This window comes from Nicotiana tomentosiformis, chromosome 8 (assembly GCF_000390325.3).
Source record: "Nicotiana tomentosiformis chromosome 8, ASM39032v3, whole genome shotgun sequence".
NCBI lineage: Eukaryota > Viridiplantae > Streptophyta > Magnoliopsida > Solanales > Solanaceae > Nicotiana > Nicotiana tomentosiformis.
The window spans coordinates 4630694-4656113 of record NC_090819.1 but is presented as its reverse complement, the minus strand read 5'-3'; the positions used below and the strand labels follow the sequence as shown (position 1 = coordinate 4656113).

The following is a 25420-nucleotide window of genomic DNA, read 5'->3' as shown; positions in this document are numbered from 1 at the left end:
AATATCTAATTATGTTTTGATAAATCATGCATGAGTAATGATGAGAAGTTGATGTAAAGTAGGATTGCTCGACCGGATTTACTCGGTGGAGCGCCGGTCGCACTCCCTCAGGTCGGGGCGTGACAGCTGGATTGGCCCTGTACAGTACTGAGTGACTGGATGTCAATTATTATGTATATATATTGGTATGGATCTTCCCTGGGCTAGATTGGCCATATACAGTACTTGGTGATCGAATACTATGAGAGTGCAAGTACATGAGTTCATCTCTGAGATACATAGCATTAACATGCACACATGACATACATGTATAGAGATGTATTTTTCTCATGTTGTACAGTATCACGTCATTCATGACTTCTCATACATATTGACATATGGGCATAGTGATGTATTTTACACTGGCTATTTGGAAAGAAAATGAAACATCTTATTTATTGTTGAAAGGAGTTTTGGGAAAATTATTGTTTTCAAACTTACTCATATTTTTGGCAACTTCGCTAAACGACTTAGGTTTTCACTGATACATTTGAAAGGCAGAACTATTTTCAGAAATCATGATTAAGATGAGCATTTAATCTTCGAGTTACTTCTCTTATTACTTGCTTTATGTTGTTATGAATTATTGTTGGTTATTGGAGTTAGACTCTAACCTTTGTTCCAGCTCGTCACTACTTTCAACCTAAGGTTAGGTTTATTACTTATTGAGTACATGGGGTCGGTTGTACTCATACTACACTTTTGCACCTTGCGTGCAGATGCTAGTTGTTAATGTTGTTGTGATCAATGGGAGCTGGAATTAAAGACGTACATGCATTCCGGTTGTAGCTGCCTCTTGTTCATAGTAGCCTTAGATTTATAAATATCTGTTTATGTACATTTCAAACAGATGATGTATTTATTTCATACTAGCTTTGTAAATTCTAATCTTAGAAGCTCATGATTTGTACTACCAGTTCTTGGGGAAATATATTAGTTTCAGATATTTTCTTTTAATTAATTGCCTTATTAATTTCATTAGAATTGGTTAGTTGTTAATTGACTTACCTAGCGAGTTGTATTAGGTGCCATCACGACTAGTGGATTTTGGGTCGTGACAAGTTGGTATCAGAGCTCTAGGTTCATAGGTTCTACAAGTCATGAGCAAGTATCTAGTAGAGTTTTGCGGATCGGTATGAAGACGTTCATACTTATCTTCGAGAGGCTACAGGGCATTTAGGATAATTTACCATCTTTCTTTCCTTATCGTGCGGAATTGATCCAACTCAAAACATAACTCTTTGAATTCTTTCCACGCATTCGTGTGCGCATGTGAGCGCTCGGTATCAGCTGTGCATCGCCGGCTAGTGATTCCATGAATGAGGTTCGAGATGAGTATTCTGTGTTTTGGTAATGGGCCAGTCTGGAGGACTTGAGGCAAGGTTTTGACCGCAACTTAAGCTCGGTAGTTTCGATTGTGAGAACTTGTGCGTTTGGACTTATGCGACCGGTAGTGTCCCTATGAGTGGAAAATTTGTGGCTCGATGAGCGGTCTAATGCCTATATAATGAGGATGATGTGATTGCAGGATGTGTTAAGATGGTTTGAATGTGACGATAAGTGTTTACATGGAATGAAAAGAGGGCCATTGGGTGCTTGATTTTCATTTGATGTGACGTACAATCTCGAATTGTGAGTGTGTTGAAGAATCTGTCATGCGGTTTAATTGTGGAGCGAATTAGATTTTCATGTTATGTTGATGAGTTCAAACTCAGAAAGATTAAGTTATTACATAGTAATTGTGGCTGCGAAAGGGTATAGCAAGATGCCAACTCGAGGCCAAATAGGTAGGTTATCTCATGCGGAGTAATCTATGTAGCTGTGTTCCTTATAATGTTGAGTGGAGAGTTCCCTATCTACCAGTGGGCTATATGTGTTGAGATTTAAATTTGAATCTGGTTGAGAAAGTTGACTTGATTGTCAAGAGAATAAATGCAATTTTAGCGGATGATTGAGGTATTTTATGGTTGGTGTTGCATGAGCTTAAGAATAATTTTTGTTGAACTGACTGCGGTATTATGGCAATAATAGAGTATGGTTATCGTGAGTTATGGAATATTTTGTTCTATGTTTTTGAGCCAAGTGGGGGAGCCTGCCGCTGACAGTTTAATTTCATGGTTATAAGTTAATTTTAGTTTTGGTCTGAGGCATACTTGTGGGTTAGTTATGACTTGCATATGTTGAGATCGAGAAAGACTAGAATAATGAAATTTCTGAATATGGGTTATATTGCGCTTTATGAGTATATGAAAATCATGTAATGATTAAGTTGTTATTTGAAGGATGTAGTGCGCACAAAGTATGAATTTTATTGATGTGTTAAGGCAGGATTACTTCTTTGGGTGTTGTTGTGATAATGGGGCATGTGTCTTCCTGCCCGTTTGGGCGGTGCAATTTGGATTTGAACAAAGTGGGTGACTCTCAAGAAAGTTCCAATGGGTTCGAGGTTTATATATAGCAATTGAGAATTTCTCCGGACTTGTGTATGGATAAAAATCTGAGATTTGCATTTGATGGTGCTTGGACTTGCGGTAACTCTGTATGACTATGGATTCTACATTCCAGTATAAGAAAGGTAAAAGAATAATTTTAAATTCACATAAGGTATTTTCAGAATGGGCGTTTCGGTTGTGGTTCTTACGGGGTTGCTTAAGAAGAATACAATGGCTTATGGGTATTAGGGCGGTGTCGTTTTATGTTAGGATGTCTTGTAGTGAGCTTTGGGTAATTATGATGTGGTGAGGCACTACAGATATTTTGGTGGCAATATTCTTGGGTTTTGGTGGCCTGCGTGGCTTGGTTGAGTTAGAGGAATTTAGTTATGATAGCTTGGTTATGTGCAAATGGGTTTCAAAGTGTTCTTGAAGGTTTCTACCATAGTTTGAACAATATATTTTTTATCGGTGTGGGGAACGTGTTGTATATTATGATTTCCTCCTGAAAGAAAGCAAATAAAAGGTTTCTAACTAACCGAGTGTGTAATTTGTTGGTGACTCATAGTTGATAATGAGATTTCCGTGCTTTTCACATGATGGCATGATAGATATGGTGTGTTGTGCGGGATTAAGATTTACATGTACAAGGTGGCAGTTCGGTCTTGAAGGAAAGGTCACAAATTTTGGACAACATGGTCAATTTCAAATATTCAGACGAATGTTATAACTGCCCAGTAATCCCTGAGAAGGGTGCGCATTTCAGAAGGCGAATTGTGTTTTGACTTACGGATGTTCATCTATATTACGGTACTCACCTGATTGATAGACTCCTGATATTCAAATTATTGCTATGTGGCACAGAAGAATTATGGAAAACAAAATCCTCGTGGGATGATTGTTCATGAAAGATGTGTTAGTCATTCGAGTGCTGGAGTTTGGACCGATTACGGAGATTCATGTGTCCTATGAGTTTGGAGACTGGGAGTTCTCAGAATCATATTGTTTCAGGGTTGTGACATGTTTGAGGTGAGTATTTTATTTAAACTCAGTGGAGATACTAGTTGCATTAATTATTTGTGATAGCTACACGCTATGAGTGTGCATATATATGAGGTTTGAGCCCAAGTGCGGGCACCGGGGCAATTGCCTGTGCAGTATGTGGGAATTTTATTTCTTTGATAATTTATCTGATTCATTGCTTTCCTTCCTCTACGATAAAAATTACTTGAGCAGCGTATTTGAGGAATTATGCACATGCGCCTACGGTTATCCTCTTCACGAAATTTGAGGAGTTGGTTGTAAATATTAGGTCGTGGTGGTGCTAGCTGAACTTGCGAAACGGTTCTCCTCTTTAAGATATTTTCCATTTTTGGGTACACGGATTGCGCAGTTGTGGCTTGAGTTATATTGGTGTGGTATGTCTATGGGATAGTTATGTTAAATAATATAAGGTCATTGGACCCAGAATGGATACTATCAGGTTTGATTACAATGCGTTGGAAGAATAATTTAGAATTTGGCTTAAACAATTGGCCATGGTACTTGTGGGACGAGGGAAAGATCTGTGACATGTTGATCTGGTGAGTGGTCGTGAGTTCATGTATGTTTCTTTCATTATCAGCAGTGTACGAAGGTTTTGGAATGAGGTTTTGTTTAATATGGGATTTAATACTAGTACCAGGTTGGTTTTAGAGTAGTTACAATGATCGGGAATGGTGCTACGAGTATGCAAGTTGTGTAGTATGTTATGTGATTATATATGTGGTTATGGTTAAGGCTCGATACAGCTTGTTCAGATTTATACAGTGTGTAAATGTGAAATTTGGGTCTTGTAAGAAATTCTGAATGTTGGGAATTGAATTCCAAGGTTTTTGGGCTAAGGTTAAATTAATAATTTTCAGTTGTGTTGTGTTGTCAAGCCTATATAGAATAGGGTGACGTGGGATCACCCCCGGGTATGTGCGTGGGAAGGTGGAACAGTGATTTAAAGGCTTAGGAATAACTCTTGGCACGTTCGAGGACGAACGTATGTTTAAGTGAGGTAGAATGTAACGACCCGACCGGTCGTTTTGAGTGTTACAGCCCCGTTCCCCATTTAGTTCTTATCCAGTGTTCAATTATAATTTTGTGACTCGTCGGAGAGGTTTCAGAATGAATTGAAACACTTAGTTCCAAGACTTAAAGCTTAAGTTGAAAAGGTTGACCGAATGTTGACTTATGTGAAAACGACCCCGGAATAGAGTTTTGATGATTCCAATAGATCCGTATGGTATTTTGGACTTAGAGATGTGCCCAGAAAATTATTTGGAAGTCCGTAGTTAAATTAGGTTTGAATTGGCTAAAATGGAAATTTAAGTTTGGAAGTTTGATCGGGGAGTTGACATTTTGATATCAGGGTCGGAATCCAATTCTGGAAATTTGAATACATACGTTATGTCATTTATGACTTGTGTGCAAAATTTGAGGTCAATCGGACTTGATTTGGTAGGTTCCGGCATCGAATGTAGAAGTTGAAAATTCTTAGTTTTATTAAGCTTGAATTGGGGTATGATTCGTAGTTTTAGCGTTGTTTGATGTGATTTAGAGGTTCGACTAAGTTCATATGATATTTTAGGACTTGTTGGTGTATTTGATTGAGGTCTCGGGGTGAGTTTCGGATGGTTAGCGGATCAAATTTGGACTTAGAACAATTAAAACTTGTTGTTGCTTAGTGATGCAATCGCACATGCGGAAATTATCTCGTAGGTGTGAGCTCGCAGAAGCGAGCTTAGTTGAGCATAAGCGGAATTGGCTTGGCAAGGGCAGGGGTCACACGTGCGCATGCAGGACCGCAGAAGCGGACTCGTAACTGCAACGAGTTGATCGCAGAAGCGAAAGTGAGAGGGGAGGGGCCTCATCACAGAAGTGGCCTGGGTTCCGCAAATGCGAGGCTGCAGAAGCGGGCCTCTTGTCCATAGAAGCAAAAGAAGCCGCGAAAGCGGGGAGGACCTCACATCTTCGAGACCACAGATGCAGTTAATTACTCCGCAAAAGCGGAAACGCCGGGCATGCTACAAAAAATAGAAGGGTCCGACATTTTTGTCATGTTGGACATTCCAACCACGGTTTTGGGGCGATTTTTAGAGAGAGTTCACGGGAAAACTTGAGGTAAGTCACTTGTGATCATTTTTAGTCAATAATATTGAATTATCATTGAGTATTCCGACTAGATTACATATTTTTGAGGTGTAATTAGAGGCTTTGGGCCTACGGATTTGAAAATGAGATTTGGGGATTTGAAGGTCGAGTTGTTGTCGGAATTTGGTATGGTTGGACTCGTGGTTGAGTGGTAGTTCATATTTTATAACTTTTGTCGGCTTCCGAGACGTGGTCCCCACTGGCAATATTTTAGTGTTATTTCGGATTTTGTGGGAAAAATTAGTATTTTGATATGGAATTAATTTCTATAAGTTGTGTTGACTGAATCGAATTAATTATGACTAGATTCGAGCCGTTCGGAAGTTGATACGCGCATAATGGTATTTTTGGAGCATTGTTTAGCTTGCTCGACATTGGATTCAACTTATTCGAGGTAAGTAACTCTTCTAATCTTGGAGTTGAGGGTATGAACCCTGATTATACGTGTTATGTGATTGGTGTTGAGGTGATGCACATGCTAGGTGACGGGCGTGTGACCGTGCACCGTGCGAACTGTGATTCCGTTATTCTTGTGGTACTGTGTAGCTACTTGAACTTATCTGTAATCATGAAAATCTCTACGTACTAGAGCTATTGATCTGTGATCCATGTTAGAAACCATGTCTAGGCTACATGTTTATTCTGTCCGGACCCATTGAGGTCATTACTGTTGTTGAGTTATTTGCTTACATTTGAAATTTCATACTCAGTCATGTTCATTCACTTCATATCATATCTCAGTCTCTGTTGTTATTTATTGATACATTATATCATCAATTTTGGGCTAGTTTCATGACATTGTGAGGCCGAGAGACTGGAGAGATTGATAACTGAGTGAGGCCGAGGGCCTGATTGTGAGGATATTTATACTATAGCGCGCGAGTTGTCCGTGCGGTTTATAGCGTTTGGGCTGAAGGAGCCCATCCGGAGTCTGCAAATACCCCCCAGTGAGCGCGGTTGATTTATATTGAGGGATGGATCTTCCCTGGATATGGATATTATCCGAAGTAATTATATTGAGGGATGGATCTTCCCTGAACATGGATCTTGTCCAAAGCATTTATATTGAGGGATGGATCTTCCCTGGATATGGATCTTGTCCGAAGCATTTATATTGAGGGATGGATCTTCCCTGGGCTGGATTGGCCATATACAATACTAAGTGATTGAATACTCTGAGAGTGAGAGTACATGAGTTCATCTCTGAGATACATAGCATTGACATGCACACATGACATACATTCATAGACATGTATTTTTCTCATGATGCACGGTATCACGTCATTCATGACTTCTCACACATATTGATATATGGGCGTAGTAATGCATTTTACACTGGCTATTTGGAAAGAAAATGAAACATCTTATTTATTGTTGAAAGGAGTTTTGGGAAAATTACTGTTTTTAAACTTACTCATATTTTTGGCAACTTCGCTAAACGACTTGGGTTTTCACTGATACACTTGAAAGGCAGAACTATTTTCAAAAATCATGATTAAGCTGAGCATTTTATCTTTGAGTTACTTCTCTTATTACTTGCTTTATAATGTTATGAATTGTTGTTAGTTATTGGAGTTGGACTCTGACCTTTGTTCTATATCGTCACTACTTTCAACCTAAGGTTAGGTTTGTTACTTATTGAGTACATAGGGTCGGTTGTACTCATACTATACTTCTGCACCTTGCGTGCAGATGTTGCTTGCTGATTTTGCTGTGATCGATGAGAGCTGGAATTGAAGACGTACATGCATTCCGGTTGTAGCTGCCTCTTGTTCATGGTAGCCTTAGATTTATAAAAATCTATTTATGTACATTTCGAACAGATGATGTACTTATTTCATACCAGCTTTATAAATTCTAATCTTAGAAGATCATGATTTGTACTACCAGTTCTTGGGGAAATGTATCAGTTTCAGATATTTTCTTTTAATTAATTGCTTTATTAATTTTATTGGAATTGGTTAGTTGTTAATTAGCTTACCTAGCGGCAGGGGCGGACCTACGCTTGGGAGTGGGGGGTCAACGGAACCCATTGGCCTCGACAAAAATATTGTATATATATTATATATATATATGTTAATACAGGGAGGACCCCTTTAAATATTTAAAGCGGCCCCCTAAGTCACAAAGGCCGGACAGAAGAGATGGTTTGTGGAAGTGCTCAGCAGCCTTCTTTTGCCTCTGGACCCAGGTTCGAATCTGGGGTCCTACATTCCATATTATTTAATTTTTACTTTTTAACTTAAGACTTAAATAGCTTAATATTTTTTTAACCCCCTCAAAGATCCGAAAACAAACCCTCTTTTTTTTTCAAGAAACAAACCTTCTCAACTTCTCTGCCTCCTTTCAACTTCAACCTTCTTTTCAGTTCTTCACTTCTTTGCATCCCTTTGAAGTTCGAATCCCTCTCTTCTTCAAATCTTTGATTAGTTGAGTAAGTTTTTCTTCTTTTTACAAATATTATTTTTTTTATTTTTGTAATTTTAACCTAGATTGTTTATGAGTTATGACTTATGAACAGATTTACTTTCTTCCCCATTCAAAATATCCCTTTTCACTAACACCATCAAATGCAAATTCAAATAGTAGCAAGCATTTAAGTTGAACAAATAATTGATGAGTAAAGTGCTCATGTAGTCCTGTAAATTTTTCTTTTTATTAGCTTAATTTTCTGGAGTTCTCTAATATAGTAGATAATGCTTGCAAGTTTTGCAAGAAACTTGTATTCGGATTTCAATGATACTTCTTTTAGTTTTTGAATTCATTACTGTTCTTTTAGTTTTTGAATTCATTGTTTGAGCAGACAACAATCATGGTGATTGGTGCACATTTACATGATGTTAAATCTTTAGTTGGTGTGTTAATTCTTTTATCTTAATAAATTAATTTCATAGGTATTTGAAGATATTTTGCTAATGCTATTTGAAATATTGTTTCAGTGAAGTGGATGATTTGAAACCAAGCTGTATTTGAATTTCAAGGATACCTTTCACAAATTAGTAAGTGTTCCTTCTATCTTTAAGATAATAATAATAATAATACAGTTATGAGTTATGACTTATAATAAAATATAGTGGTGTGATTCCCTTATTAGAAATATTATATTTGCTTTTGTTCGTGATAGAATGAGTGTGATTTCCCTATTAAAATATTGTTTTGCTTGGCATTGTTGCTTTGTAGAAAGTTTTGTTGATGTGAATTGAGATGGACATATTTTTGACGAGGTTTAATTCTTCTCAACCAAGTTCTAGTTTTAGAGACAATTCTTCCCATCTTGTAGAGGAGTTTGATATGAAATCACTTAATCCTGACCCCGGAGAGAGAATACCCATTCATAGATATAGCTCCAGAATACAGGATGAAGTGAGAAGACACTACATCCAAAGAGGGCCTTGCCAACCAGTTTATCACAAATTTCCTAAAACTTTATTTGGGGAAAAAATGCGCCAATTTAGTCCAGGTTGGTTTAAAGATTCACATTCTAGATGGTTAGAGTATAGTGTGAAGAAAGATGCCGCATTTTATTTATGTTGTTATTTAATCAAAAATGATTACGTTCATAGTAGCACAGGTGACTCTTTCACAAAAACCGGCTTTAAGGCTTGGAATAAAGGACCAGAAAGACTTGGTCTACATGTTGGTGAAGTAAATAGCCTCCATCATAAGTGTTTCAACAAAATGCTAGACTTGTCAAATCAATCTCAATCAATTCAAGCTGCTTTTGAAAAGCAATCTGAGAAACAAAAGAGTGAATATCGAATTCGTTTAAATGCCTCAATCGATGTTGCAAGGTTTCTCTTAGACTTTGGGTTGTCTTTTCGAGGTCACGATGAAAGTGAATATTCAAAAAACAAAGACCTTTTTATGGGGCTTTTGGAATAGCTTGGAAATAGGCTTCCAGATGTAGATAGAGTTATATTAAAACATGCTCCAAAAAATGATATGATGACTTCGCCAAAAATTCAAAAGGATATTGTGAGTGCTTGTGCACAAGAGACCGTGAAAGCTATAATTAATGACCTAGATGGAGATTATTTTGGGATATTAGTTGATGAGTCCAAGGATATTTCACACCATGAACAAATGGCCCTTGCTTTGCGGTATGTTGACAAAAAAGGCCAAGTGAACGAGCCATTTATTGGTCTTGTTCGTATTAGTGATACATCTGCAAAGTCGTTGAAAGAGGCAGTACTTTCTTTGCTAATGAAACACTCATTAAGTCCATCTAAAATACGTGGACAAGGCTATGATGGGGCTAGTAATATGCAGGAAAAGATGAATGGTCTTAAAGCTTTAATTTTGCAAGAAACTTCATCGGCATATTCCATTCATTGTTTTGCTCATCAATTACAGTTGACGCTTGTAGCTGTTGCTAAAAAACACAAGGAGGTGGAGACTTTCTTTGCTATTGTTACTAACGTGTTGAATGTGATTGGAGTTTCTTTTAAGCGTAGAGACCAACTTCGAGAACATCAAGCAGAATTGTTAGAGCAATTGCTAGAGAGTGGTGAAGTTCAAAGTGGAAAAGGATTAAATCAAGAGCGAGGGCTTCAAAGGCCAGGTGACACTCGTTGGGGATCACATTATAAAACGTTGGATAACTTTGTTATTTTATTTTCTTCTATTGTTCATGTGCTTGGGGTGATTGAATGTGAAGGTGATGTTAATGATAGGTTGCAAGCAGAAGCTTTTTCGAGTAAAATTAAAGCATTTGAATTTGTTTTCTTGCTTCACTTTATGTTGAAAGTGTTGATAATGTCAAGCGAGTTGAGCAAAGCTTTACAGAAGAAAGAGCAAAATATTGTCAATGCCATGGTATTTCTTGATATCACGAAGGAAAGGTTGCAAGAAATGAGAGACGAAGGATGGGAACCATTGATGGATGAAGTATCTTCATTTTGTGCAAAACATGATATTTTGGTGCCCAAGATGGAAGAATTCTATATTCCTGGAAAGTCGAAGCGTAGGCCTTCTAGTGTTACTTATTCACATCACTTACGTGTTGAGCTTTTTTATGCAGTGATTGATTTGCAACTTCTGGATCTTAATAGTCGTTTTGATGTTGTGAGTAGTAACTTGCTTCTTGGTATGGCTAGCTTGAATCCGGCTAAATCATTCGCTAATTTTGATAAGGAAAGAATAATGACATTGGCCAAGCATTATCCCGATGAGTTTGGTAAATTGAAGCTTCGAGATCTTAGTCGCCAACTTGACACTTTCATATGGCACATGGAACATGGTGACCCTAGGTTCTCTGATTTGAAAGGAATTGGTGATTTGGCAAAAGCATTGGTTGAGGCAAATCTTGTGGAGACTTATTCACTTGTTTATTTGCTTTTGAAGTTGACTTTAATTTTACCTGTCGCAACTGCAACGGTAGAAAGAGCATTCTCATCCATGAAGTACATCAAAGATGAATTGCGTAGTAGTATTAGTGATGCATTTTTAAATGATTGTTTAGTTTGTTACTTTGAGAAGAATGTATTTGTAAATATAAGCAATGATGCTATTATTGACCATTTTCAAAATATGAAAGTGCGTCGAGTTCAACTATGAGTGGACAATGTGCTTTTGTTATATTAGTATCAAGTTAATGGTATTTGATAATATTGATATTTTTATTTTGATGATAAATTATCATAGTCATTTCAAAGAGTTGCACCCGAACTTTATCGCAGGTGATTGGGATACTAAAGATAATGGTGCCCCCGTTATGCTTAAATCCTGGGTCCGCCTCTGCCTAGCGGGTTGGGTTAGGTTATATCACGACTAGTGGATTTTGGGTCGTGACATGAACCAAGTGAGGTGCATCAAAGATGAGGATAGCAAGGTATTGGTGGACGAGGCGTGCATTAGCCGCATGTGGCAGTCATACTTCTATAAACTCTTGAACGAGGATGGGGACAGGAACATTATGCTTGGCAAGTTGGAGAACTCAAAGAACCAACGTGATTTTAGGTTTTGTAGGCGTATTAAGGTTAAGGAGGTTGAAGAGGTAATGCAGAAGATGAGTAGATGCAGGGCGACTGGGCCAGACGAGATCCCGGTAGAATTATGGAAGGTTGTGGGACGGGTAGGCTTGGAGTGGCTTACTGGACTGTTTAATGTCATTTTTAGAATTAAGAAGACGACCGAATAATAGAGGCGGAGTTTGATAGTCTCGTTGTACAAGAACAAGGGTAATATCCAAAATTATAACAACTACAGGGGTATTAAGTTACTGAGTCACACTATGAAAGTGTGGGAGAGGGTGGTGGAGAGGATGAGTGTGTCTATTTCGGAGAATTAGTTCGGTTTTATGCCGGGACGTTCAACCACAGAAGCTATTCATCTTGTGAGAAAGTTGGTGGAATAGTACCAGGAGAGGAAGAGGGGCCTACATATGGTGTTTATCGATTTAGAAAAAGCTTACGATAAAGTCACAAGGGAGGTTCTATGGAGATGTCCGGAGGTTAGTGGTGTTCCGGTAGCATACATTAGGGTGATTGAGGATATGTACGATGGAGTAAAGATTCCGGTGAAAATTGTGGGAGGAGACTCTAACTATTTTCCAGTAATGATGGGGTTGTATCAGGGTTCAACTCTTAGCCCATTTTTATTTGCCATGGCGATGGACGTGCTGACGCGCCACATTCAGGGGGAGGTACCATGGTATATGTTATTTTTAGATGACATAGTACTAATCGATGAGACGCGCTGCAGGGTTAACGGTCGACTGGAGTTGAGGAGGCATGCCTTGGAGTCTAAAGGTTTCAAGTTGAGTAGGACAAAAACTGAATATTATGAGTGCAAGTTCAGTATGGGGACGCAGGAAACAGAAGTTAAGGTAAAGCTTGATACACAAGTCATCCCCAAGAGAGATAGTTTCAAATATATTGGGTCTGTTATTCAGGGAAATGGGGAGATTGACGAGGTTGTTACTCATCGTGTTGGAGTGGGGTAGATGAAGTGGAGGCTTGCGTCTAGTGTTTTATGCGATATGAATATGCCTCCAAGACTTAAAGGCAAGTTCTACAAAGTGGTAGTGAGGCCAACTATGTTGTATGGAGCAGAGTGCTGGCCAGTCAAGAAATTTCATGTCCAGAAGATGAAAGTAGCAGAGATGAGGATGCTGAGATGGATGTGTGGGCATATTAGAAAAGACCGTATTAAGAATGAAATTATTAGGGACAAGGTGAGTGTGGCCCCTATGGAAGACAAGTTGCGGGAATCGAGGCTGGGATGGTTCGGGCATGTGAAGAGGAGAGACACCAATGCCCCGGTGAGGAGATGCGAGAGGTTGACCATAGCGGGGCAGAGGAGAGGTAGAAGGAGGCCTAGAAAGTATTGGGGAGAGGTGATTAGGGAGGATATGACATTACTTTAGCTTACCGAGAATGTGACCCTCGATAGGGAGGTGTGGAGGTCGAGGATTAGAGTTGTGGTTTACAGGTAGTCGAAAGTTTCTTCTAATCGTACTAGTAATAGTAGTACTAGTCTGGTATTCTCTTATTCCGAGTTCCTTGTTGTTAGACGATGTGTCATTATTGCCGGTAGTTTTTGCATTTCTCTTGTAGCTTCGTATTCCTATTTCCTTTGCTATTAAAGGTTGTGCTATTTGTTTCTGTTATCGTATTTCCTTACCATTGTTAATGTATGTTTATTTTGTCTTTTTCATTGTTCTTGTGCCGAGGGTCTATCGGAAACAACCTCTCTTCCTTCATAAGGCATGAGTAAGGTATGCGTACACATTACCCTCCCAAGACCCCACTGTGTAGGATCGTACTGGGTTTGTTGTTGTTGTTGTTGTGGTATTGACTAATACTATTTGGGAAGCAACAAAATAATAAAAATATTTGAAACATGATTTTCTCACCTTTATTTTGTTTTATTTTATTAGTGCCATTTAATAATCCAAAAAAATAATATTTGAAACATGATTTTCTCACCCTTTTTGTTTTTTATTTTTTTATTTAATCTTTGGATTTGTTAGTGACAATGTGCTTTAGGTGATATGGGTTCGTTTCATTCACGTGCAAATTCATTGCTGTATTTTATAAAATAAATAAAGTTGAGGATAATAAATTGTTATCTAATAATTGAGGTGTTAATGATATGGGTGATTAATGAGTTTTTCTTATTTTATTTTCCTTTCGCCGTCCATTGCATGAGCTTAAAGATAAGCAAAATCTTATTAGACATTGCTTTAAGATTAATCCATATTTTATTGTTGCCGTTTTGCTTTCAACTTGTTTACTTGAATTAAACACTAGAAAATAAAAATAAAAAATAAAAAAGAAAAGAGATTAATAAATTGGTGGATTTAATCAAATAACCTCGATGCAAAGGCGGATATAACACTAATGCAATACGTTTTACTGAATCTAATATTTTTGATACAGATCATAAATTTGAAAAATAATAAAATATCAACAAATATTAAATTTTGAATAATAATATTAAGATTATAACAGGTTCAATAAAAGTTAAACCATCAAGTTAAAATAATAGATACGATATTATTTTATCGGTTGTTATAACTCGAAATATATACTTTTTTTTATTTTTCATTTAGTATTCGATATTCATATTAAAGCTTATATTAATTCGAGTTTACATTGTGTAAAGTTCATTAATGGAGGAACCGCTTCCTATGAAAAAACTTTCATTCTCAAAATTCAAGTTCATTGTACCACAACCGTAAATAACTATCACATATACAGACATACAGTTAATGAAATAAAGAAACGAAATTTACTCGTGCTATTATTAAATCCAATAATATATCTTAATATTTACAAATTAAACGAAAAGTACAGTCTTAATTAACTATAGAAAAATAACAGTTTATTCCAAAGAGTACATTTCAAGAGCACCATTCATAGTAAGTTTTATTTTTCCTTATCACACAGAGAGCATTTTCAACAACACAAATTGGTGAATTACCGTTGAAATCTCCTTTCTTTTTATCCTTTTCTTATCTATTTTACTCTCTTCAATTTTCAGAAATTCTATCTATGATATCCGTCTGTTATCTCGTCGTCGCATGATCAAATCTCACTCTGGTTAGTTTTTTCAATTAGAAGTTTCAGTTTTTATTTGTTCGTGTATATTTCTCTCTTGTCATACAGTCAAAATGCATGCATTAGGCTCTAAAATGAAGCATTTTTTGTGGATTTTGCTTGGATTTTACTTTGATCTCGATTTTCATGTCTTAAAATTGGGGGTTTTCATTTTGAGCTTTATGTTTTTTTTTATTTTTTACTTTGTATATATATATTTGCAGGGATCAGTTACGGTTAATTTATCTCAACATTCATCTGCTTTGTAATTACTTGAAGGCAACATCCGGGAAAAGAACCGATTTGGATGGTAAAAAGGTGCGGTTTTGAGTTTCCATATTTTACTCTTTTCATGTTCTTGTGTATCACTTGCATGTTTACTTCTGTAATAATGCTGATATATGTATTGATGAAGAAATAGCAAACAAGGGAAATCCCAAAAGAAAATAGAAGTAGAGGAGGAAGAATAGATAGAAAGATAGAAAATAAGAACTAAATTGATAGAATTAGGCCGCAGTTTGTATTTAACACTAATTACATTCTAATTACGTAATAATTGATCCTAATATATCGAAGATAAAGGAAGGAGATTACCAAAGAAGATCCACACCTTTAATGGCAATCCAAGGAGTTCTTCAAGAATCCAAAAGGTCTCCATAGAACCTAAGATAAGCATATCCAAAACCAGTTAAAAATCTCGCACTACTCCAATTTATACCTACTAGCTAAACAATGACCTTAGGCCCAACTTCAACTATTCAAAATTAATAGCAGTCCTAACATAACTAAAGGGGTCGCGAGGCCAGTGAGGCGTGTGGGACCATGCTTGAGTCATTCTGAAAGCTCAAATTGTGATAAAATCTTGGTCAACTTGTGGTCAACGCTGGTCAAGTCCGTGGTCAATACCAGTCAAACTTGGTCAACTCTCAATCGGCCCTTCATAAAGCCTTCCAGTCTTCTTAATTACTAAAGTTCGTAGCCATGCTGTTGTCATGTGTGTCCTCATAATAAGCTTTCTTTTCTGATTTCAGCGAAGAGAAAATCAAATGGAGACACTTTAGAAACAATTATTCAGAAAGGTAAAAACTTTATTCTCATAATTTATGTATCTACGACCGTCGCTTATAAGAAGGTTAAAAATGTAGGTTTAAAATCGTTCACGTGGTTTATAGGTAGAGTTGTTTGGGAATATATTAAGCAAGTTTTAATTTGGTAATCTTGTTCTCTTGGCTGTGCCTTTATTAGAAGTTCCTTGAGTTACTTGTACTATTAGTTTCAGAAGTCTGAGCATGTATGGTAAAGAATTTGATGCTTTTCTTATAACTTTATTTTTAAGAAATCTGTTTGGGCCAACCCTTAGGACCGACTGCGACCTTTGAAACCCGAGGATATTGGTCCATCCCTTTACTATCCACTTAAATACCGGGCTTAGTTCACATGGTACATGTCTTGAACCTGTGACCTAAGTCACAAGTCCCTCAACCTTTGCCACTTGAACTAAGTCTTGGGGGCTTTAATAATTCTATTAATTATGGAAAAAAATTTAACAGCATATTATGATTCTATGAAGGACACAATACAAATAGGAATTTCATGAGTGCACCAAAAAAAAAAACTAGAAATGAGAGGCTATAAATATACATAGTCATTCTCTATTCCTTCAAAAACTCTCCTATTTCTCTCTTTCTACACGGCCAACATGATTTCTAATGGTGCTACATCCCACGCTCATTGGCTTCTCTTCTTGCTTCTAACGTCAGATAGCCTCCTTTACTGTGCCTAGCATCACCCATTGCAGCCCAAACGAGCGCAAAATCTCACACCACAAGCAATTTACCCCTTGACAAGTAAAAGGAGGAGGTCCACATCTTCACCTGAACTTTTGCACATAAAGCACCAGCCGACATATGTAATGCTCATTTTCTCAAATTCTCAGCTGTCAGGATTGTTCCACTGCTGCTACCTGCTAGCCAAGTAAAAAAGGACACCTTTTTTGGTGGCGTGGTGATCCGAACTGATAAATGTTGAAAATCCAGTTCCTCCCTCGGCAAGAGCTGATGACAATATGACTACACTGAAAAGTCTCTATCTTTTTCCACCCTTCACCCACCTCCAACTTCCATGAGTCATGACTAGCGCATGATATAGTTGGTTTGTAAAGCATTTCAGCCAGAACTTGAAATTCAGCTACTTCCCAGTCATGAAGTATTTTATGCTATGTGGTTGAAGATGTTTACTGTGGAATTACACTCCTGTATTGATGGCTTAGTTTTGTCACAAACATGGTGTGTATGATTTTTGTTAATGGTTGAGAAATCCGTTGTTTCAGCTTGTAAACTCAGTGGCTAATTCCGGCTTTTTGCTGCCCTTCTCCACCCAAAATACTGGACTAGGTCCAACACTAGGTTTCAAGCTCGTCATGTACTTGCCACACATCCAACCCGTACTACCTTTTTCGTTGAACCAACACTAGGTTTCAAGCTCGTCATTTGTATTGAAATAATGAAACTGATACAGAAACAAATCTACAGCAATTTCTGTATCAGTGTCATTATTTCTGTCGTATCTTCTGACAGTAATTTCTAGATTCAAAACTCTTCCGGATATTTGAACAATTAAGTCAATGTTTGCTTGACGCCTTTTCACTTTCATTTCATTAACTTACTTTGTTTGATTTTGTCTTGATGTTGTTATAAGATTGGGATATAGATTCTCAATTGGGATGCTTTTAGTCTTTACTCTACTGCGCATGGAAATGCCGATTCTCATTTCTGATTTGAACGTTTGATAGTTGGGTTATTTTTACTGCTGCCCGCTGAAGCTACTTTTGAGCTATAAAGATCCATTCATTGGAGGCCATTCCTATTTAACTTATGAATCTTCTCTCAGCTAGATCACATAGAAAGTTGATCTTAAACATGATTAGGTATACCCGTGCCTGATCGATATACTCTTAATGCCGTTGATAATTGTTCAACCTATTTTATTTTGTCGACTTTATGTTCAAGTTCTCATCTTCTTCTCCATGGCATAATCATCAGAACCGATCAAGTGGATTGAATGAACTTACTGGTGCCTATGAAGCTTGTCATATGAAGCTCGTTTTGGTTTCCATATGAGCAGTTATGCTCGTCGGTGATCTAATACTGCCTGTCAACTGAATCCAGGTCAAATTTGATAGTTGAGGGGGTTCAATCTTTAGAATTATGGTTGAGTTTTGCAATTCAAAATATGTACAGTGTTATGTATAAAAGACGAGGAGGGAAGAGTTTTATTAGAGGGGGCACATATTAGGCAGAGATGGCAGTCTTACTTCCATAAACTCTTGAATGAAGAGGGAGATAGGGGCATTGTGCTGGGGGAGTTGGAGTACTCGGAGCGGCAGCGAGATTTTGGGTACTGTAGACGCATACGAGTGGGGGAGGTTGTAGGGGCTATGTGCAGGATGAGTAGAGGTAGAGCGACTGGGCCGGACGAGATCCCAGTGGAATTATGGAAGAGTTTGGGTAAGGAGGGCGTGAAATGGCTTGCTAGGTTGTTTAATGTCATTTTTAGGACGAAGAAGATGCCCGAAGAGTGGAGGCGGAGTATGATGATCCCGTTGTACAAGAACAAGGGGATGTCTAAAACTGCAACAACTATAGGGGTATCAAGTTGTTAAGCCATACGATGAAAGTGTGGGAGAGGGTGATTGAAGGGAGGTTGAGGAGGTGTGTGTCCATTTCCGAGAACCAGTTTGGTTTTATGCCGGGACGGTCGACTACTGAGGCCATTCACATTGTGAGGAGATTGGTAGAGCAGTATAGGGCGGTGAAGAAGGATTTGCATATGGTGTTCATTGACCTGGAGAAAGCCTACGACAAAGTCCCGAGAGAGGTTCTATGGAGATGTTTGGAGGTTAGAGGAGTGCCTGTAGTGTATATTAGAGTGATTCAGGATATGTATGATGGGGCTAAGACACGGGTTAGGACAGCAGGAGGAGACTCTGACTACTTTCCGGTTGAGATGGGGTTGCATCAGGGATCAACACTTAGCCCGTTTTTGTTTTTCCTGGCGATGGATTCTTTGATGCGTCACATTCAAGGGGAGGTGCCTTGGTGCTTGTTACATAGTCCTGATTGATGAGACGCGAGGTGGCATTAACGAGAGGCTGGAGGTCTGGAGACATACCCTAGAGTCTAAGGGTTTCAAGTTGAGCAGGACCAAGATAGAATACTTGGAGTGCAAGTTCAGCGGTGCTACCCAGGAGGCGGACGGGGATGTGAGACTTGATACGCAAGTCATTCCCAGGAGAGAGAGAGTTTCAAGTATCTAGGATCTATAATTCAGAAGAATGGGGAAATAGACGAGGATGTCTCACACCGTATCAGAGCAGGGTGGATGAAGTGGAGGCTCGCTTCCGGTGTCTTGTGTGATAAGGATGTGCCGTTGAGACTTAAGGGTAAGTTCTACAAGGTAGTGGTTAGACCGACTATGTTGTATGGGGCAGAATGTTGGCCAGTCAAAAAGTCCCATGTTCAGCAGATGAAAGTAGCAGAAATGAGGATGTTGAGATGGATGTGTGGGCATACTTGGTTGGATAGAATTAGGAATGAAGTTATTCGAGATAAGGTGGGAGTGGCCCCTGTGGAGGCAAAGATGCATGAGGCAAGGTTGAGATGGTTCGGGCATGTCAAGAGGAGAAGCACAGATGTCCCAGTCAGGAGATGTGAGAGGTTGGTCTTGAGAGGTGAGAGGAGGGGTAGAGGTAGGCCAAAGAAGTCTTGGGGAGAGGTGATCAGGCGGGACATGGAGCAGCTTGAGCTGATCGAGGACATGACCCTAGATAGAAGGGTGTGGAGGTTGAAGATTAGGGTAGAAAGTTAGTAGGTAGTCGTGCATTTCCCTTTGTCTTCTCTAGTTCGATAGTATTAGTGCTAGTATGGTACCCTTTTTTTTCCTTAGTTTGCTATATTTGCATGCCTTGTTCCGTTACTACTTGCCATCGGTAATTCCGTAGTTTGCTAGCAGTACTTCGTTCATATTCTCGCGTGCTACCTTGGATTTATTTCTCTAATTATACTGTCTTGCTAATACTTATTATCAGTACCCCTTTCATATTCTTTGTTGCTATCTTAGATTTAGTTCTCTAATTGTTTTTCTTGCTATTACTTGATATCAGGGCTTCCTTCACCTTCTTTAGCCGAGGGTCTATCGGAAACAGTCTCCCTGCCCCAGGGTAAGGCTGCGTACATCCTACCCTCCTCAGACCCCACTTGAGGGATTATACTGGGTTGTTGTTGTTGTTGTTATTATGTATAAATGTGAAATCTTCAGTTGTTATTTTATCCTACACCTATTTTGGTAGATGGTGTGACTAGTGGAAATCTTTGAGTGCATAGCTTCAAATGGGTGAGTCTAAAAGTGTGATTGTGGTCGAGAATTGCCCAAGACTTCATTGTATTGAAACCTCATATGTTGCTTGAGCAACTTTTCCTGATACGAACAAGTGTGCCTTGTTAGAGTGGCATGTTTGACTCCCAAGGGAGAGGAAAGAGACAAATTGATTTGGAATCCTTTAGGCAACTTGTGCTTACTGAATTGCCAAAAAGGTCCTGCAGCCACTTGACTTTCAAATGAGTTGAATTTTTTGGCCATAATGCTTAATTATTGTCATGATTTTGTTTTGACCTCTGTAGCTGTAATCCTCTCCGTTTTGCATATTCTTTTGGATCTTTACTTGCCCATACTAAAGCGTTCAAGATGTGATCAGGTTCGCGATGTGCATCACTTCCATCACTCATACCCTATATTATAACGGATTCGAAATTGCAATCAACAGTTACCCCTGAAACAATTAGGTCTGCCATCATAATAATATACCTTTCGCGAAGTCATCTTGGAAATAGTAGTTTGAGGAAAATTTGAGTACAGGAAGAGTAGCTTGCCGTCTTTGCTTCATTAAATTCTCGTTTCTGTTCCATACAGTCTGGTTTGCTTTTTACCAAATATAACTGCTCTATTTTAAGCAGCAAGTCATGCATAGCTCTGTTTTTTCTTATCAATATCTAGGTGGTGTTTTGTGAGATAAGTTCAGATTTTTGACTCAAAGATCATGAATGTTAAAACTTTTGAACGGAAACTACTAAACTTTTAGGTTTTATTGAACTGTGCTTATTGAAATGAATATAGACAAAGATATTATAATAAAGTATCAGTTGACCTGAACATTATATTCATTGAAATAAGTATCAGCTGGTACTCACTTAAGTTTGTGCAATCTCTTACAATGGATTTACGTGAAAGTTGTATTCTGATGCCTGTTTCTTCTCCAAGCAGGCATTCTACACTAAATTTTACTGGATAAAATCACGCAAAGGAATATGTCCTATAGTAATCAAATAACTGATTTGGAAGCAGACCAGCGAAGTCAAGATGTCCATCCGGAGCCTTGTGCTTTTTACCAGAGCTTAACAATGTTTCCGCAGCCTAATGTCCATGCAATATTACCAGCTCCTGGAAATGCTGGTAATTTCTATTTGCACCATCCACAAGACTGTCAAGAGGGTGCATTAATTTATGGGATGTCGCAGTACAATGGGGTTCAATATCAACATCCTGCCTCCAATTTCGACCCAGCCATTGCTTCATCAACAAATCATTATAACCATTACGTAGCTGCTCCATCTGTTTCTAGAGATCTCCAGGTTGCAGTAAACCATGGGCAACATGAGTGGCTTCCATTTTCAAGCACTCAAGGCACCTTTGGAATTAATGTAGACAGTTATGGAAGGAACAATATTTATGTTGACAGTGTCAGAGGCTTGTTTAAGAGAAAGAATGCTGAAGGGATTCCCGTGAATTTTCAGTATCAGCATGCCTTGGTAGGCTCCAGTTCTTCTCTTGCCCCAATGGGTGCTGCATCGTTTATACCACCTGAGTACAGAAGAAATGACTTATCATCGTTCATCGAAGATGGAGCACTGAGAAGTGTGAGGGACAGATCTGGTGCTAGTGGTCCAGATAATGTATTAGGACACAACAACAATGATCTGCTTCAAGGAAACTATGTCGGCCAAGCCTGTCAATTTCCTGGAAATTATTGGTCAGGCTTGCAGTTCAACAGCAGCGCTAGAGAGACTGAATCTTGGGCCTGGAATCGTCTACCTTATCTGCCTGGTACTTCCTACTCATTTTTTATTTTTTATTTATGACTTTTATGGATCTGTTCCAGCCTACATTTTTGTTCAGTTGCTAAGGGATCCTGAGATGAGCTTCTGTTTCTTTCTTTAATGAGAAATTCTTGCTTTTAACTTTCCATTTTATGTTATCTTTGCCTAATTTGTGGATAAATTGTTTCGTAGGATAGAAGAGTTCTTAACATCTTCAATTGCATAAAATGAGAAATACTGACATGAGAATTCAGTTATAGAGGGCGGGGCGAACTATTCATATTTAGGGCACAAATTTGGAGAGATTCGTGGATGGCTTCGATGTACCTAATTTACGAACAATAAAAGCCGTGTTTTTTTGACAAGGAGAAAATAAGGAAAACTCCCTCCAGCTCTCTGCTGAATTGATATAACTTTTTAGGAATTTCCACAGCAAATTTCTCCTGTTTCATGCATTAATTTCTTTGCCTATTCTCTTCCTTCACCTCCCCCCCCCCCCCCCCCCAAAAAAAAAAAAAAAAAAAATTGCTCTACTAAACACTACCTATTCTTCTCTTCATTTAATGTTCATCAAAGTCGGTGCTGTTTTATGTTCCGTTCTAATAGTGCCACTGCTATGTCACCCAGTTGAACAGTATCTGTATCCGAGCTTTCCTTCTGCATTCATGTATGGTTAAAAGGATATATTCACAGGAAACAGGTCTTACCCTTTCTTTTCATCCTTACATTATTTTTCCAAAACCTATTTCATATTTGTTCAAAGTGAAAAAGTTAACTTTGTTTTATGCAGAATGTGATTATATAGGATTCATATAGCTGCCCCGTGAATTTGGAATTGAGGCATAGTTGATTTGATTGATTGAATGATTTAAGACTTAACCTTAAGAAAGCATTGCAGCTCTCGCCTTTCTTTTTGTACTGCTCTAGGACAGTCTTCTTTTTTTGCCCTTCCCCAAATCTTCAAGGGAAACTCAAGGTCTTTGTTCAAAGTGATAAAATTTTAACTTCCTACACTAATTGCATGTCTCTTCTGCTTTTTTTTCTTCCCATTACTCTAGGTGATACTCGAGGTTGTGAAGATGGTGGAAACTTCAGTATGCCAGGTTATCAAGTAACAGCCGGCAATGGAGGTTTGACTAGTTTTGTGCACCCATCCGTTCCTCAAGGGCACCCAAACCTTCATCATTTGCCCCCAAATGTACAAGGAGTGAGACCCCACATTATCACCCTCCCTCCACAAATGACTGCTGCTTCACACAGACACCTCCCGAGTAGCTCGTTGAACAGCTCTATCAATCCATTCGCCCTTGTGGAAGCAGGGCCTAGATATATTAGACCATTCCCACCGACTGGGTTTAGATTGTACAGGCCCCAACGAGGAGAATTTATGCATGAAACAAATGTTAGACATCACAACCTACCTAACATGAGAGTTCTTCCTGAAGATGTAAAATATGTTTCTGTTTTACCAGATTTCCAGATTTTTTTGTCACATAATTGTCTAATTCCGGGCAATAAAATTTATGGGGTTGAAAGTAATGGGTTATTCTTTGTTTGTGGTTGTATGCAGGGAGTGGCAATGTTGGATATTCCTGACTACCATGAAGTGCGTGATCCTGCTGATCAGCACGGAGAGATGCGTATGGACGTAGATCACATGTCTTATGAGGTAGGAAGATAGTAGGTTCTTCAACTGTATGTACCGGTTCGTATTTATCATGATGGTTAATGAGTATTATACAACTTTTCCATTTTCCTTTTTTTTTGGGGGGGGGGGGGGGTGGGTAGGTATATATACTACTTTAGTAATGTTCATTTTAACAATTTATTTGCGGTAACTTCTGGAAACAAAATTTAAATCCACTTTAAAATCCTACGCCAGGAGCTTCTTGCATTGGGAGAGCAGATTGGCACTGTAAAAACCGGGTTATCAGAGGAGGTCATTGTTAGCCATTTGAAAACAAGATCATTTTCATTATCGGTAACTCCTTGCAATTTGGAAAGGGCTGCATGTTCGGATCACAAGACTGATTTCTGTGTCATATGCCAGGTATTATCCGTATGCTGATTTACAGTTGACATGGGAAGCATTTGTGTATAATTTTTTGGAGGGGTCATTACTCAATTTGTGAGGTGTTTTCAGGAACTTTTGATGATTCCTGTAGCTTAATGAGTTAATTTTAGTTTTTCGGGTTCATTCATGCCCACTGTCGGTATTTTTTTTTTTGATAAAGTAATAGTTTTATTAATAGTTTGGGCACGAAAAAGGCCCTTATACAGGAAGTATACCAAAAAAGTAGAAAACCTACAAAATGATATGGTTCTATACAAACAACACCCAATCCTCTATACATAAAGGGATCTCACAGTTGCACCAAAAAGAAATGAAGGATAAAGAGGCTATTCGTCAATCGTATAGAGTTCATCTCAATATCTTCAAAAGCTCTCCTATTTGTTTCTCTCCAAATAACCCACATAACTGCTAGTGGAGCAACATTCCATGCCCTAAGTCTTCTCTTCCACCTACCACAATTCCAATTGAACATCAACACAGGATTTCCCACCATAACCTTGAGGATACCGACATTAAAGGAGATGGTCAACGTCTTCACACTGCTGGTATTATGCTGTCATTGCCTTCCTAAATCTTTGCAAGGCTTCCATACCTTATAAGTTGGATAATTTACTAACTTTTAGTGTGTACGGAACAATGTTGCCACGGCCTCTCGAAGTTTCTGAGCATCTTGTTTTATCCATTCCTTCATAAGTTGAGCGTCCTACTTATTACAATTCAATTGTGTGCTATTACTTGTTAGGTTACTAGCTTTGCTATTCATTGTAGTGCGTCTTTTATTGCTTTTTTATTTTAAACTCTGATGGCCTGCATGTATGTAATATTATTTCAGTCTGATTACGATGATCAAGAGAGCATCGGGACACTCAAGTGCGGACATGAGTATCATGCAGATTGTGTAAAGAAATGGTTGATTATGAAGAACAATTGTCCCATCTGCAAGTTCACAGCATTGTTGACGGAAGGAAAGGATTTGTGAAAGCAAGCGATAGATGGTCACTGGATCTATCATTAAAAGGAACGATGATTTTTGTTTTCTTGCTAAGTATTTATTCGCGTTCCTGAAACTGTACTATATTTTTGTACATACTCGGCAGGGTATGGCGAATGGTCAACCTGTCCAGAAACATCTTTATTGGCACTATCTCTATCTCCTGAAATTGTACAGAAACCTCTAACTTTTGTCTGTCGCCTGAAGTTGTACAGAAACCTCTAATGGGAATGTCATTTGATCTTCTTTTCTTCAACTACTCTTGGATGTTCTGTTAATGTGTTCTTATGTATCAAGGGATACAAGGATCTGCACAGTTTAATGCTAATGCAATATGGCAGAGAATTGAAGTTGATTTTGGTATAGTTTTTTGGAAAAATTCTTTTAAACAATTTTAGATAAAATGCGCCTTCAGATTCATATTTGAGGTCATATTTGGAAATTGTTCTTTGATTTTTAGTTTAATATATGACGGTTCATAAGCAAGAAAAAACCATATAAGAGTTGCTTTT

At 38.3% G+C, this 25420-nt stretch overlaps 3 protein-coding genes and 1 pseudogene across 6 annotated transcripts; all 4 read left to right on the top strand.

The window, feature by feature from the left end:
* Nucleotides 1-8840: 8840 nt before the first annotated feature.
* Nucleotides 8841-11207, top strand: LOC104098823 (uncharacterized; annotated as a pseudogene).
* Nucleotides 11208-14505: 3298 nt separating this feature from the next.
* On the top strand, nt 14506-25164 carry LOC104092609 (probable E3 ubiquitin-protein ligase ZFP1). 4 transcript variants are annotated; one of them, XM_070181982.1, is made up of 8 exons: nt 14507-14695; nt 14917-15010; nt 19854-19910; nt 21011-21850; nt 22902-23290; nt 23414-23512; nt 23726-23893; nt 24750-25164. In XM_070181982.1, the coding sequence occupies exons 4-8, from the start codon at nt 21055-21057 to the stop codon at nt 24894-24896; spliced, it is 1599 nt and encodes a 532-aa protein (XP_070038083.1). In that variant the 5' UTR covers nt 14507-14695; nt 14917-15010; nt 19854-19910; nt 21011-21054; the 3' UTR covers nt 24897-25164. The 4 variants fall into 4 exon arrangements, with proteins under 4 accessions (XP_070038084.1, XP_070038083.1, XP_070038082.1 ...); XM_070181981.1 differs by lacking the exon at nt 19854-19910 and adding an exon at nt 15724-15771; XM_070181983.1 differs by lacking the exon at nt 19854-19910 and having other exon boundaries at nt 14506-14695; nt 22902-23245.
* On the top strand, nt 18362-18814 carry LOC138897007 (secreted RxLR effector protein 78-like). The gene has a single exon (XM_070182958.1). The coding sequence runs from the start codon at nt 18362-18364 to the stop codon at nt 18812-18814; it is 453 nt and encodes a 150-aa protein (XP_070039059.1).
* Nucleotides 19166-19951, top strand: LOC138897006 (uncharacterized). Its single transcript, XM_070182957.1, has 2 exons — nt 19166-19553; nt 19854-19951. Exons 1-2 carry the CDS (start codon nt 19166-19168, stop codon nt 19949-19951), a joined length of 486 nt encoding a protein of 161 aa, XP_070039058.1.
* Nucleotides 25165-25420: the final 256 nt, after the last annotated feature.

What these genes read in the sequence shown, in the direction of transcription:
- LOC138897007 (XM_070182958.1), top strand. Translation starts at nt 18,362, where the DNA reads ATGAAAGTGTGGGAGAGGGTGATTGAAGGGAGGTTGAGGAGGTGTGTG.
- LOC138897006 (XM_070182957.1), top strand. Translation starts at nt 19,166, where the DNA reads ATGTTGTATGGGGCAGAATGTTGGCCAGTCAAAAAGTCCCATGTTCAG. An exon ending in GTTGAAGATTAGGGTAGAAA is followed by an intron (nt 19,554 to 19,853) that starts GTTAGTAGGTAG and finishes ACTTGATATCAG; the next exon opens with GGCTTCCTTCACCTTCTTTA.
- LOC104092609 (XM_070181980.1), top strand. Translation starts at nt 21,055, where the DNA reads ATGTCCTATAGTAATCAAATAACTGATTTGGAAGCAGACCAGCGAAGT. An exon ending in TCGTCTACCTTATCTGCCTG is followed by an intron (nt 21,851 to 22,901) that starts GTACTTCCTACT and finishes CCATTACTCTAG; the next exon opens with GTGATACTCGAGGTTGTGAA. An exon ending in TGAGAGTTCTTCCTGAAGAT is followed by an intron (nt 23,291 to 23,413) that starts GTAAAATATGTT and finishes GGTTGTATGCAG; the next exon opens with GGAGTGGCAATGTTGGATAT.